This window comes from Schistocerca nitens, chromosome 11 (genome assembly GCF_023898315.1).
Source record: "Schistocerca nitens isolate TAMUIC-IGC-003100 chromosome 11, iqSchNite1.1, whole genome shotgun sequence".
NCBI lineage: Eukaryota > Metazoa > Arthropoda > Insecta > Orthoptera > Acrididae > Schistocerca > Schistocerca nitens.
Genome location: NC_064624.1, coordinates 152,129,835 through 152,142,727, shown reverse-complemented (window position 1 = coordinate 152,142,727; position 12,893 = coordinate 152,129,835). Strand labels below are relative to the sequence as shown.

The following is a 12,893-nucleotide window of genomic DNA, read 5'->3' as shown; positions in this document are numbered from 1 at the left end:
GCACCTAAGATCCAGCACGGTAGCCAGTCCATTGTGGTGGGGCCGCCATGTACCCTGTTGGTTGTAGCCCCCTGACAACACAGGGATCGCTCTACTGATGCCTGCGCCGTTAACTCCCCACGTATGCCAAGGAGTAGATGCCCGTCTCCCTGGGGCATCAGGACTCCCGGCAATGGACATCCTGCCAGGTGGCTATTGCTGCGGTTGGGTGGCGCCCGTAGGGAGGGCCCTTGGTTGGAGTAGGTAGCATCAGGGCGGATGACCCACAATGAAGCTTGGTACACCATCTCTCGCTGGCGGCCAGCCGCCAGCAGTCTCTAAGCGTTCCCGGGCTCAATTTAATGCTCAAAAGTACGATCCGAAAATGTTCCCCTCTCTGGCCACGCCGTGGGAGGAGCGTAAGTCTCAGGATGGAGGTAATAGTTATTCGCCCCGATTCTTAGTTTGCACGAGAGCTGATGGGGAGTCTTTTCTATCCACAAAGCCTCAGTTCTTCGTTGAGCATTTAGAGGACAAGTTTGGGGAGGTGGAGGGCTTGTCCAAAATGCGCTCTGGGTCAGTACTGATACAAACGGCATCCTCCGCCCAGTCACGCAGGTTACTTGCTTGTGACAAGTTGGGGGATGTTCACGTTACCATTACACCACATAAGAGTTTAAATATGGTCCAGGGAGTTATTTTCCATAGGGACCTACTTTTGCAGTCTGATGACGAGCTGCGCGCCAACTTAGAGCGTAGAGGTGTTCATTTCGTCCGGCGCGTTCATTGGGGTCCGAAGGACAGTCAGGTTGCTACCGGTGCCTTCATCTTGGCGTTCGAGGGTGATACATTACCGGAGGAAGGTCAAGGTGATGGTCTACCGTTGTGACGTCAAGCCCTATATCCCTCCCCCGATGCGGTGCTTTAAGTGCTGGAAGTTCGGGCATATGTCTTCCCGCTGCACTTCCAGCCTCACATGTCGAGATTACGGACGCACATCACATCCCAATACTCCATGTGCCCCGCCTCCCATCTGTGTCAACTGCGGAGAGCATCATTCCCCTTGCTCGCCTGACTGCAAAGTCTTTGAGAAAGAGCGCAAAATCATGAAATGTAAGACCCTGGACCGGCTGACCTATACTGAGGCCAAAAGGAAATATGACAGACTCCATCCTGTGAGAATGACATCTTCTTACGCAGCTGCGACAACAACTGTGCTAGCCCCATCAGTTTCAAGACTTCCAGCCAGCTCGATAAGCAGTACGACTCCTCCTGCCCCCTTTCCCCTGGGGGGGGGGGGAGCTCTACCCGACCGGTTGCTCCTGCACCACCTACCTCAGGAGCAACATCCTCCCACCCATTGGGGACGTCCGTCCCCACTTCTCAGCCGGAGAAGCGTCTAACTTCTTCAGCTACTCTCGCCCGTAAGAGTTCCCTTGGGACCCTCCCTTCCCAGGGTTCCACCAGCGGGAAGGATGACGGCAGACAGTGGCATAAATCCTCACCAGCGGCCGGGCGTAGGGCTTCACGATCCTCCTCCGTCCCGGAGACTGAATCGGTGAAGCCTTCCCAGCCGGTGAAACCCAAGGTTCAGCGAGAGAAGTCCAAGAGAAAGACCTCTAAGGCCAAAGAACTTGCGGTGGCACCAACCCCACCGCACCCTTCGAGCTCTGCGTCTGAGGATGAGGTAGAGATTCTAGCGTCCGCTGAGGACCTTGATCTCGCCGGTCCCTCAGACGCCATGGATGCCATTCGCACGGGTACTGAATCGGTGGCAGTGAGTGAACAAGCGGCGTAAATTGCCTTCCCAGTCCTTTCACGCCTTCCTCAGCCATGGACAATATCATCCTCCAGTGGAACTGCAGCGGTTTCTTCCACCATCTAGCTGAGCTCCGACACCTTATCAGCCTTCACCCTTTCTTCTGCATTGCTCTTCAAGAAACTTGGTTTCCAGCAATGCGAACCCCCGCCCTCCGTGGCTATCGGGCAGCATATGAAAGGGTGTCTGGTGGCGTCTGCCTCTGTCCTCCACACTCTGCACAGCGAGTCTGTTCCTCTTCAAACACCTTTAGAAGCTGTCGCTGTTCGGGTGTGGACGCCACAGGCTGTTACTGTCTGCAGTCTTTACCTTCCACCGGATGGTGATGTCTCGCAGCATGTCCTGGCTGCGCTGATAGCCCAATTGCCGCCACCTTTCTTGCTATTGGGCGACTTCAACGCCCATAACCCTCTGTGGGGTGGGTCAGTGGCAACAGGTCGAGGCGCCACCGTTGAGCATTTATTGTCGCAGCTCGATCTCTCGATTTTAAATGATGGTGCCTTCACACACTTCAGTGTGGCGCATGGCACATACTCCGCCATAGACCTTTCAATCTGTAGCCCTAGCCTCTTACCGTCTGTCCAATGGAGTGTGCATGACGACCTGTGTGGTAGTGACCACTTTCCGATCTTTCTGTCACTACCACAGCATCAGTCTTCTGGGCGCCCTAGCAGATGGGCTATGAATAAGGCTGACTGGGACTTGTTCTCCTCCACTACCGCTATTGAGCCTCTCTCTAATGATGACATTGATGCGGTGGTTCAATCGGTCACCACCGGCATCGTTACTGCCGCCGAATCTGCCATTCCCCATTACTCTGGGTCCCCTCGGCGGCGGACTGTGCCTTGGTGGTCGCCTGAGATCGCTGCAGCGATTAAAGATCGCCGGCAGGCACTACAGCGTCACAAGCGACATCCCTGCATTGAACACCTCATCACCTTCAAATGGCTGCTTGCGCGGGCCCGCCGCTTTATCCGCTAAAGCAAGCAGGAGTGCTGGGAGCGGTATGTGTCCACCATTGGCCTCCATGTCTCTCAATCGCAGGTCTGGGCCAAGATCCGACGCCTCTATGGCTATCGGACCCCTGTCACCGTCCCTGCACTCTCACTGAATGGAGCAGTTTGTACAGACTCCGGCGAAATTGCCAACAGCTTGGCAGAGCATTTTGCTCTTTGTTCTGCTTCTTCCAATTACCCACTGGCCTTCCGCTCCATTAAAGAGCGGATGGAACGTCGGAGCCTTTCTTTTCGCATCCACCACCCAGAATCTTACAATGCTCCATTCAGTGAGTGGGAATTTCACAGTGCCCTTGCCGCTTGCCCCGATACCGCTCCTGGGCCAGATTGCATCCACTGTCAGATGCTGAAACACCTTTCAGTGGACTGCAAGCGACGCCTCCTCGACCTTTACAACCGTCTTTGGGTTGAGGGTGAGTTTCCGTCGCAATGGCGGGAAAGCATTGTCATCCCCATTTTGAAACCAGGCAAGAGCCCTTTGGAGGTGGACAGCTACCGCCCCATTAGCCTCACCAACGTTCTTTGCAAGCTTCTCGAACGGATGGTGAGCCGGCGCTTGAATTGGGTACTGGAGTATCGGGGCCTTCTGGCTCCGTCTCAGGGTGGGTTCCATAAAGGCCGCTCCGCCACCGACAACCTGGTGAGCCTGGAGTCGGCCATCCGTACTGCCTTTGCCCGCCGTCAGCACCTGGTCGCTGTCTTTTTCGACATGCAGAAGGCATACGATACGACATGGCGTCATCACATCCTTTCTACGCTTCATGGATGGGGTTTTCGGGGTCCTCTGCCGGTTTTTATCCGCAATTTTCTGTCGTATCGTACCTTCCGCGTGCAAGTCGCGGCCTCATATAGTCCCTCCCACATCCAGGAGACCGGTGTGCCACAGGGTTCTGTTTTAAGTGTCTGCCTGTTTTTAATAGCCATTAACGGGCTCGCTGCAGCCGTGGGAAATTCTGTCTCCACCTCCCTGTATGCTGACGACTTCTGCCTTTACTACAGCTCTACTGGCATTGCAGCTGTTGAACGTCAGCTATAGGGCGCTATCCGCAAGGCGCAGTCTTGGGCTGTAGCTCATGGGTTCGAGTTTTCGGCAGTCAAGACCTGCGTTATGCATTTCTGCCAGCGACGTACTGTCCACCCGGAGCCGCGGCTTTATCTTGCCGGCGAACTTCTTTCAGTGGTGGGATCACACAGGTTTTTGGGGGTGGTTTTCGATGCCCGGTTGACTTGGCTGCCTCATATCCGGCAGCTTAAACAGGCGTGTTGGCGGCATCTAAATGCTCTGAGATGCTTGAGCCACACCAGCTGGGGCGCCGACAGGTCTACCCTGTTACGGCTCTACCGAGCGTTAATCCAGTCCCGTCTGGATTATGGGAGCCTGGCTTATGGCTACGCTTCCCCATCTGCGTTGCGGGTGCTGGACCCCATTCTCCACAGCGGAATACGCCTTGCTACTGGTGCTTTCCGCATCAGCCCTGTGGACAGCATACTAGTGGAGGCAGGTGTCCCTCCACTGCGGTTAAGACGCCAACAATTACTGGCTGCTTATGCTGCCCATGTTTTTAGCTTGCCCAGCATCCAAATTACCGTGTCCTGTTCCCGCAGTCAGTCGTCCATCTGCCGGAATGTCGGCCCTGGTCGGGTTGTCCGATCGCCGTCCGCGTCAAGGAGCTTCTCTCCGGGCTTGGGTTTTTCCCTGTTCCACCTCCTTTCCGGGCACCTCTGCGTACACCCCCGTGGTGCGTTCCTCGCCCTTGCCTTCGGCTCGACTTGGCACGGGGCCCGAAGGAGTCCCTCCGGAGGCTTTCCGATGCCACTTTTATTCCATCCTGGCCACGTATCAGGGCTCTGGAATTGTTTACACCGACGGCTCGATGGTTGCTGGTCGTGTCGGTTATGCTCTGACTCTAGGGGATCACTATGAACAACATTCATTGCCAGCTGGCTGCGGCGTTTTTACTGCTGAGCTGGTCGCCATCTTTCGTGCCCTCGAGTATATCCGCTCCTGCTCAGGTGAGTCCTTTGTCATCTGTAGCGATTCCCTGAGCGGTTTACGAGCTCTCGACCAGTGTTTCCCTCGTTCTCGTCTGGTGATGGCTATCCACGAGTCCCTGCATTCTCTTGCCCGTTGGGGCCACTCTGTGGTCTTTGTGTGGACCCCCGGTCATGTCGGTATCCCGGGCAATGAACTTGTTGACCGCCTGGCCAAACAGGCCACCAGTGAACCCACCCTGGACATTGGCCTCCCGGAGACTGATTTGCGGGCAGTCTTCCGCTGCGAAGTTCTCTCGCTTTGGGACACTGAATGGCGCAATCTGCCCATGCCAAACAAACTCTGTTCTCTCAAGACGACGACGCGTGTTTGGCAGTCATCCATGCGTGCCACTCGCAGAGATTCAGTTGTTCTTTGTCGGCTCCGCATTGGCCACACCCGACTGTCTCACGGTTATTTATTGTGTCGTGAGGCCCCGCCTCTCTGTCGCTGTGGGGCGGTTTTGACGGTGGTGCACATTTTATTAACTTGTCCGCTTTTAACTGTGCGCAGGCAGACATTTGCGCTGCCTGATACGCTCCCTGCCCTTTTACTAGATGACTCTGCCATGGTGGACTTAGTTTTGCGTTTTATTCGGGCAGGGGGTTTTTATCGTTTAATCTGAGTGTTTATGTTTTTTAGTGTTGATTCTGGCTTTTAGCCTCTGATTTTAAACTGAGTTTTTAATGTGTTCTTGGTGGTTGGCTTTTCCTCTTTTTTTCTCTATGGTCGGCCAACCACCGTCACTCTCTGTGTGTTTTAATTTGTTTTGTCTGATCTCTGTCGGAGTCTTTCTTGTCCCATGTCGTCTGACGTCTTTCCTGCTGTTCATTTTTCTTCTCTTTGGGCGGTTTTAATTTTTTTTTTTTTTTTTTGAAAAAGGGACCGATGACCATCGCAGTCTGGTCCCTTTAATCCCACAAACTAACCAACCAACCAACCAATGTCCTCCCATTTAGATCCCCATTCTGTGTTTGTTCAATGGAACTGTTATGAATACCACAGTCGCGTCCTGGCGTTGCAATCCCTTATTTCCATTTATTTTGCCACTTGTGTAGTTCTCAGTGAATCTCATTCTACCTTCACTCACTCACTTACTCACTAACCCTTCATGTGTTCCATTCTTTCAGTTAGAATGGGGTTGGCCCTTTGAGGGTTTCTAGTCACATTTGTATGGGCTCAGCGGTCATGGTTTGCAATCTCTACCCCCCTTCTGACAGGCAACGTACACCTGCGGCCCTAACTGCATTCCTTAAGTGACTCCACCCTGCCTTCCTCCTCCTTGGGGATTTTAATGCCCATCACTCTTTGTAGGGAAGTGCTTTTGTTACCAAATATGCAGCAACCGGTCGCAAAATCATGTTTTATTTATTCACGTTTGCAAATGGATTTCAACTGATTAACAGCCATCATCGGTGCTTCCAACCAATATGTGCCTTGAATAGTAATACTGTCTTACACATAGGTCAAACATTGACTTTGTTTGACCTCTGCTTAAGACAGTATTACTACTCAAGGCACATATTGGTTGAAAGTGCCAATGATGGCTGTTAATCAGTTGAAATCCATTTGCAAAAGTGAATAAATAAAACATGATTTTGCGACTGGTTGCTACATATGTGCTAATGTTATGGTTTACGGTTGCTGCACGACTTGGGAACCACATGGAGCACACCATTCATAAGTGCTTTTGTTGTCTAGTTGAGGCTCCTTATTAACCAGTTTTTGGGGCCATGACCTGTTTTTTCTTAATGATGGTCCCCCTACTTACTTTAGTGCCATCTATGTTGTATTGTTCACTTCCCCTCCCCTTCTTCCTTCTCTACACTGTTTGCACACAATGACCTTTGTGATAGTGAGCACTTCCTGTTGATTCTTTCATTCCCTCCCCATCTCCCAGTAATCAGGTTACTCAGTTGAGCTTTGCAATACTGACTGGCCTCTATATACATCCCAGTTTGTGTTTACATCTTCATTATGGAGTTTTATTGCCGAAGTCATTAAGAATCTGTGTGATAAGAGAATTTGCACTACTGGTTTTGCCGTTCCATGCTCGATGGACCACATTTGCCATCAGCCAGTTCTGTGGTGCAGCACGATCATTGCCATTGCCATCTGTGACTGTAATGGCACTTCGCAACATCTCAAGTGGCACCCATCCTCTGCTCATCTTATTGCCTTTAACCCTCTAGTGGGGCACTGTTTTTTATAACATGAGTGGACACATGGCGTACTTTGTACAGAGGAAAAGAATGTTGTCTTTATATTACTGAGGCAAACAGGTATATAAAAATCACAGTTTAATCTTGGTGTAATTAAATGACGATGTTAAAAATAAACTTAAATTATACAAGTTAAAGCTCTGTTTAATTAAACAAACAGTAATAAAATAAACTTTCATTATATCGCTATGTTGCTGCATGCACGTGTTAACCCACGTAGCAACAGATCACAGCTAATTGCTTATTAGAGTGCTACTTATCTCTGAGAAGCTGCCTCATTGTGAAACTGAGCCACTAGCTTCAAACCTTGGACCTTTACTCGCATGGATCTAAAAATTTTTCCTCACCTACCTTACTTTGTATTTTGCATTATTGCTGCTTATCAGGATGTATGACAGCACAAATTGTCACTGTGTTAGCTGAAGCAATAACAAGGGAATATGTACCAGATCACAGTTGTTTCAGAAGAATGGAATGCTACAAGACAGACAATGGTATTTGTGGTTTTTGCGCTTTATACATAGTTGTGCCAGCTCAAGGATTAAATGTTTTTGCATCAAAGCTCCATTTATAAAATGGAGCAAGTGGGTGTGTTTGAAACCCATTGTTTCCTCTCTAGGTTCTTCTGCCCCTTCGTCACGGGTGTCGGCTACACTGTGCACCCTCAAAGGTTGTCAGCGACAGTCTTCTTTTCTGGGTCTTGCCCTTCGAGGTGGACTTTGTATGGATCCATCAGTTCTCGAGGGACACCTCATGACCCATTTTGTGACAGCATTGGTGTCAGCCTCCTATCCAAATGCCTTCCTCCTCCGGAAACAAGCTAATGCTTTCCACTTACGTTTTACCCCTTGTCAGGTGGAGTGCTACTGTGAACCTTCTACTAAATGGGAAATTCTAATAGCCCTCTCTTCTTCCATAACCAACTGCTTCAGCATCTCAATCCTCCATGATGATAGTATCTTCCCCAGGTGTTAACAGTATTTGACTAGAGGGCATTTTCCCCTCTCAATGGAAAGACAGTATTGTGGTTCCTGTCCTTAAGCCTGGCAAGGATCCATTGTCCATTGATAGTTATTGGCCCATCAGTCTGACCAGTGTCCCCTGCAAGTTACTTGAAGGGCTCAGTTAGGTCCTTGAATCTGTGGACCTTTCATCTCTCTACCAGTGCGGCTTTTGGGACAGATGATCTCGGATAGATCATCTGCTTGGGTTGGAAACTGTAGTTCAGTGGGCCTTTTCTCAGCACTGCAGTCTTGTTGCAGTTTTTTTTATCATTATAAGGTGTATGACAGTTTCACACTCACACATATCTCTCACTCCATGAATGTGGTCTTCAGCGCCCCCTCCCGATTTTTATTTACCAGTTCCTCTCCCACCAGTCGTTAAGAGTTTGGGTTTGACTCTGTTCTCAGTGCTCCACAGACCCAGGAGAATGGTGGTCCCTAGGGCTCTGTATTAAGTGCACCTCTTTTTTTGTATACTTCATTCTGTCTTCAATGTGTTGCTATGTTTCTAGGTCTTTGCATACTTCCCTAAACCCTCTGGGTTTTTGTTTCAAATTTTTGGAGATCCTGTACAATTTTTCTTGTCAGTATAGTAGGACTCATTCCTTGAATGTGCACATAGTACGTTAGTCGTCTTTTCCTAATTTTGTCTGAAATTCTTTCTGTATGATTGTATAATGTTACCTCGTAATTTAAATGTTTATACTGTTGTTATATTTGCCAATACCTTTCTTTTTCTGATTTCTTAATTATTTTTTTATTGATCCTAAAATAAGTGTTTCTGATGCATATGCGCATTCAGGCCAAATAACAGCTTTGTAGTGTTGTCTTCTACAGTTATAGAGAATGAATATTTTATTTTGAACATTTAGTATTAAGTGAAATGCAATGTCCATCTTTCATAATTTTGCTCTGGTGGCTTCTTTTTGTGCCCCATTTGGCTAGGTGACTTCTCCTTGATAGTCAAATTTGTATTCTTTTGATATTCCCATACTTCGTGCACAATTTGGATTTTGCCATCTTGTTGTCATTTTTTCCCCTTTTTCTACACTACAAAAATTGCTGAATGATATACAAAAATTAAATAGTTGCCTTTGAGATCATCCATTTTCCAACCAAGTGGTATTCAAATATTTGTATTTGGTCTGGAATTTTACTGTAGATTTTGTAACTGTTAGTGTTTGTTTGAACAGATCTTGAGTTTTCTCAGGTATTTCAAAATCTTATTAATTTTGAATAATATTAGTATTTTAGCAGTGATAAGCCTTTTTAAAATTTGCAACTAGACACCAGTATTGTTGATCTCTTTTCATTCTTTATTGCATTAGTAGCTTCAGATTATTATTTTCATGTACAAATGGCCATCCTCACATAAACCCTCTGTGGTGCCTCTTGTATTTTAGAAATTTTACTGTTACTCTATTTCCTCCTAGTGCTTTAAATTTCTTTGTGAGATTAAAAATTTTTAATTTGGAATATGGGTTGTTTCTTGGATTACTTTAGGTTTGCTAAATTCTAGTACGTCTTTTAATTCCTCAGAGTTTAATAAGTTATAAAAATATTTGGCAAAATTTAGCAGTTCTGTGTTGTTCACAGCAATGTTATCTGCTTCATTCCTAGAATGTAGAGCCCTTGGCTGAGATTTTGCTAATTTCCTGTTAAATAATTGATAAAAAATTCAACCTCTTTTCTTTGAAGTACTGATCAATCAAATGCAATAGCCATTTCTCATACTATCTCTCTTAGCATTTTAGTTAATTTTGTTTGTTTCCCTTTTGATGTTGCTATATGCTTCAGTATTTTCAGGTGTAACATTTTACCAGGCCTGTAGCCATAATTTAGCAGCTTGGTCACACTCCATTCTCCACAACTGGTGTTTCATTATTATTATTATTATTATTATTATTATTATCACTGGAATCATTTCAGCTCCTCTTACTTCTTCCCAATTTCGTGAATTATTATTTTCAGGCTCCACATTAATACTGTATTTTATCTTTTAAAATTTAATTTGCCAAATGTTCAAATCTTTTCGGATTATGTTTTCACATGTTCTGGCCAGAAATTGTAATTTTAGTATTGGGGTAGTGCTAGTTTCTACATTGGTCCATTTCTGACTCTTATAGTCTGAAATGTTTTGTAATTTTTCTGTTACTACCATGTAATCTATCTGAAAATATCTTGATGTTCGCATGTTGAGTATGTGTAATAGTGTAGGAGTCCTCATCTATATGGCTATAAAATTAACAATTTCTATAAAATTCATGTGATGGTGCACTTTTTGCTCTCTCTCTCTCTCTCTCTCTCTCTCTCTCTCTCTCTCTCTCTCTCTCTCTCTGTGTGTGTGTGTGTGTGTGTGTGTGTGTGTGTGTGTGTGTGTGTGTGTGTTTTACCAATTTGACCATTAAAATCTCGTAATAAAATTATTGCATTTTTCTCTGGCATATTGGCTGTCTTCAAATTGTTCTGTATCAAAAATGTTTTACTTTGTTAGAATTGTTTATGTTATTTGTAGGTGTATGTACATTAATGTTTATGTGCCTCCCATTTACACATTGATTTGTGAGGAGAGTGAGCGTTTCTAAATGCAGTGCCTGGGTGTGGCATAGATTTCGTGATTTTCTTTCCTGTTTTCCCATTGAACAGTCTACAACTATCTGAATGTGGTATTTCCTTATCTGAAAATCTGATATTTTGTCACGCAAACATTTCAGTTTGTAATAAACTGCCCCCTAGTAGCTTCAGTTATCAACATTTTTTAATGCTTGTGTATTAAACATTCCAAGTCTGTACTTTATTTTGTGTTTGAATTTTTTTTTGTTGCGTTTAGAAGAAACACCAACTCCCCTGTATACCAAAGCCCCAATCCATCAGCTGGGATGCTGTATTCGCCTTGGAGTGAACTACAGTTTTATAATTGAGGGAAAAAAAAAAGAAAAGAAAACTTTCATGTGAGGCATGCATATGTGATAGATGATATATTCTTCTGGTCACTTTTCTTTTAGAAGTATCAAGTAGGAAATGTGGTTACAACACAACCACTGGCTTTTACAGGTAAACACAGCATTAAAATGAGGGTTGAAATAAAGTGTTAATTCTTACTTACATTATCAGTTTCAACAACTTGCTCCATTTCTGTTGCATACCTTGTGTAATGCTATTTGCAAGCATTACAAACAGCACCGTTTGGAACAATCAGATGTTAGTGGTTGTTTATAGAATGTTATTTACTTACTGTTACATTACTTTTTGATTACTAGTAATTTTGCGACTTATTTCAGGTGGCAACCTCAACAAGATATGAATCCAATAGTAGAAGGTAAGTTTTTATAATTAACTTCAGAATTTTTTGAGCAGTGTAAATTTTCATGTACTCCATGTGAAAGTGCTTGAAATTTGAAATGAACATGCAAAATTGGTCCTCACACAAGAAATTAATCTGGATTACATCTGGTCCCACTGAAAATCTGTATAATCTGGAAATGTCCTATTAAATGCAAAAACTCTTAATATAAACACCACCACCCTTGTATTTGGGCACTAACAAGAAGCTCTATAGTTACTGTAGTCTACTTAAGTTTATTTAGTGAAATAGTGTGTCAGTTTTTTTTTGTTTCAACCTTAATTGAGAGCAGCATAATGTAGTAGCGGTTTTCAGCTGACATTTTATGTAAATCTTGTCTTACTAGGTAGCATTCAATTAAAAAAAAGCCCAGATTCTCCTGCAATATGAATTTGGTCAGGTGTTGTGTCTTTGGAGGAAATAACTTCTTCAAAGAATTTTTTTAAAAAGTTTTCTAGGGTTGCTATATAAGCCAGAAGACTTTCACCAGTCACTGAAGGGTGTGGTATGCCATGATGAGCTCTCCATTTTTCCAACCAGCCTTGGACAACTGTAAAGTTAGGATCACCATTGGTAGCTTACTGCTAAAAAAATTTTATGTGGTTCACATAAATTTGTGTGTTTCCACATCCAAGTGTTGCGGACAAATCACTTACATTTATATTTTTGGGGCTGTGCTTGTATTTTGAGATCTGTTGCTCATGCCAGTAACTATTTTAATTTAACAAAAGGCTATAGATGCACTGGAGGGTTCAGTGCAGTAAACAACAGTATGAACTTACTATTAGCTTTTATTTCACAGCCAACAATCACTACCGTGGAATAGTATTGTACTTGTTGCCTTCTGCGGTGTGCTGCAAAAACAGCTGGACAGGAAGCGAGATTCTTACTGAACTGTTTGTGAACAACTGTTGTGATGTTCCAAGTGATTCAGATGATGGTGCTGGTACTAGCAGTGGAAGTGAAGAATTAAACATGGCTATAATCAACCAAAGTGAGATAATTGTGAACGACTTAGATGATGAAGCTTCTGACAGTGAAAGTTGGTTGAAGGAGAACAATATCATTATTTTACAAGCATTTAGAGGAAATCTAGGTGTAAAAACCCATCCCACTGAGATCAATAGGACCATAAAGAGAGCATAATTATTTATAGGGGATGAATTGTTTGATCAGTTGTCGACATAATGACACAAAACGAAAACCATTATAAAGAATCTCCCAAATTTATGAATATCATTGCTGTTGAATGGAAAAAAATGTGGGAATGATTGTCTTGATGGGACAAATAAAATAAAATATTTGATGGACTGTTGGTCAACAGATCCTCTAATAGAGAGACCGATTTTTGGCATGCTAATGAGCTGAAATGGATTTGAGCAGGTATGGAAATCGTGGCATTTTAGTGACAATACGTTACAGAGTGTTCAGGAAAACAGACTCCACAAAATTGAACCTGTGCTAAAGCACCTCCTAGA

General features: G+C 44.9%; 1 protein-coding gene across 7 annotated transcripts in view; it reads left to right on the top strand.

Moving 5' to 3' along the window:
* Positions 1-12,893, top strand: part of LOC126213306 (zinc finger protein 99-like) — a 107,907-nt gene that overhangs the window by 64,339 nt on the left and 30,675 nt on the right. For all 7 annotated transcript variants that reach the window (XM_049940992.1, XM_049940993.1, XM_049940991.1 and 4 more), the window contains one exon: positions 11,354-11,391. In XM_049940992.1, coding sequence (XP_049796949.1) covers positions 11,354-11,391 — 38 coding nt within the window. The remainder of the gene's footprint in view (positions 1-11,353; positions 11,392-12,893) is intronic.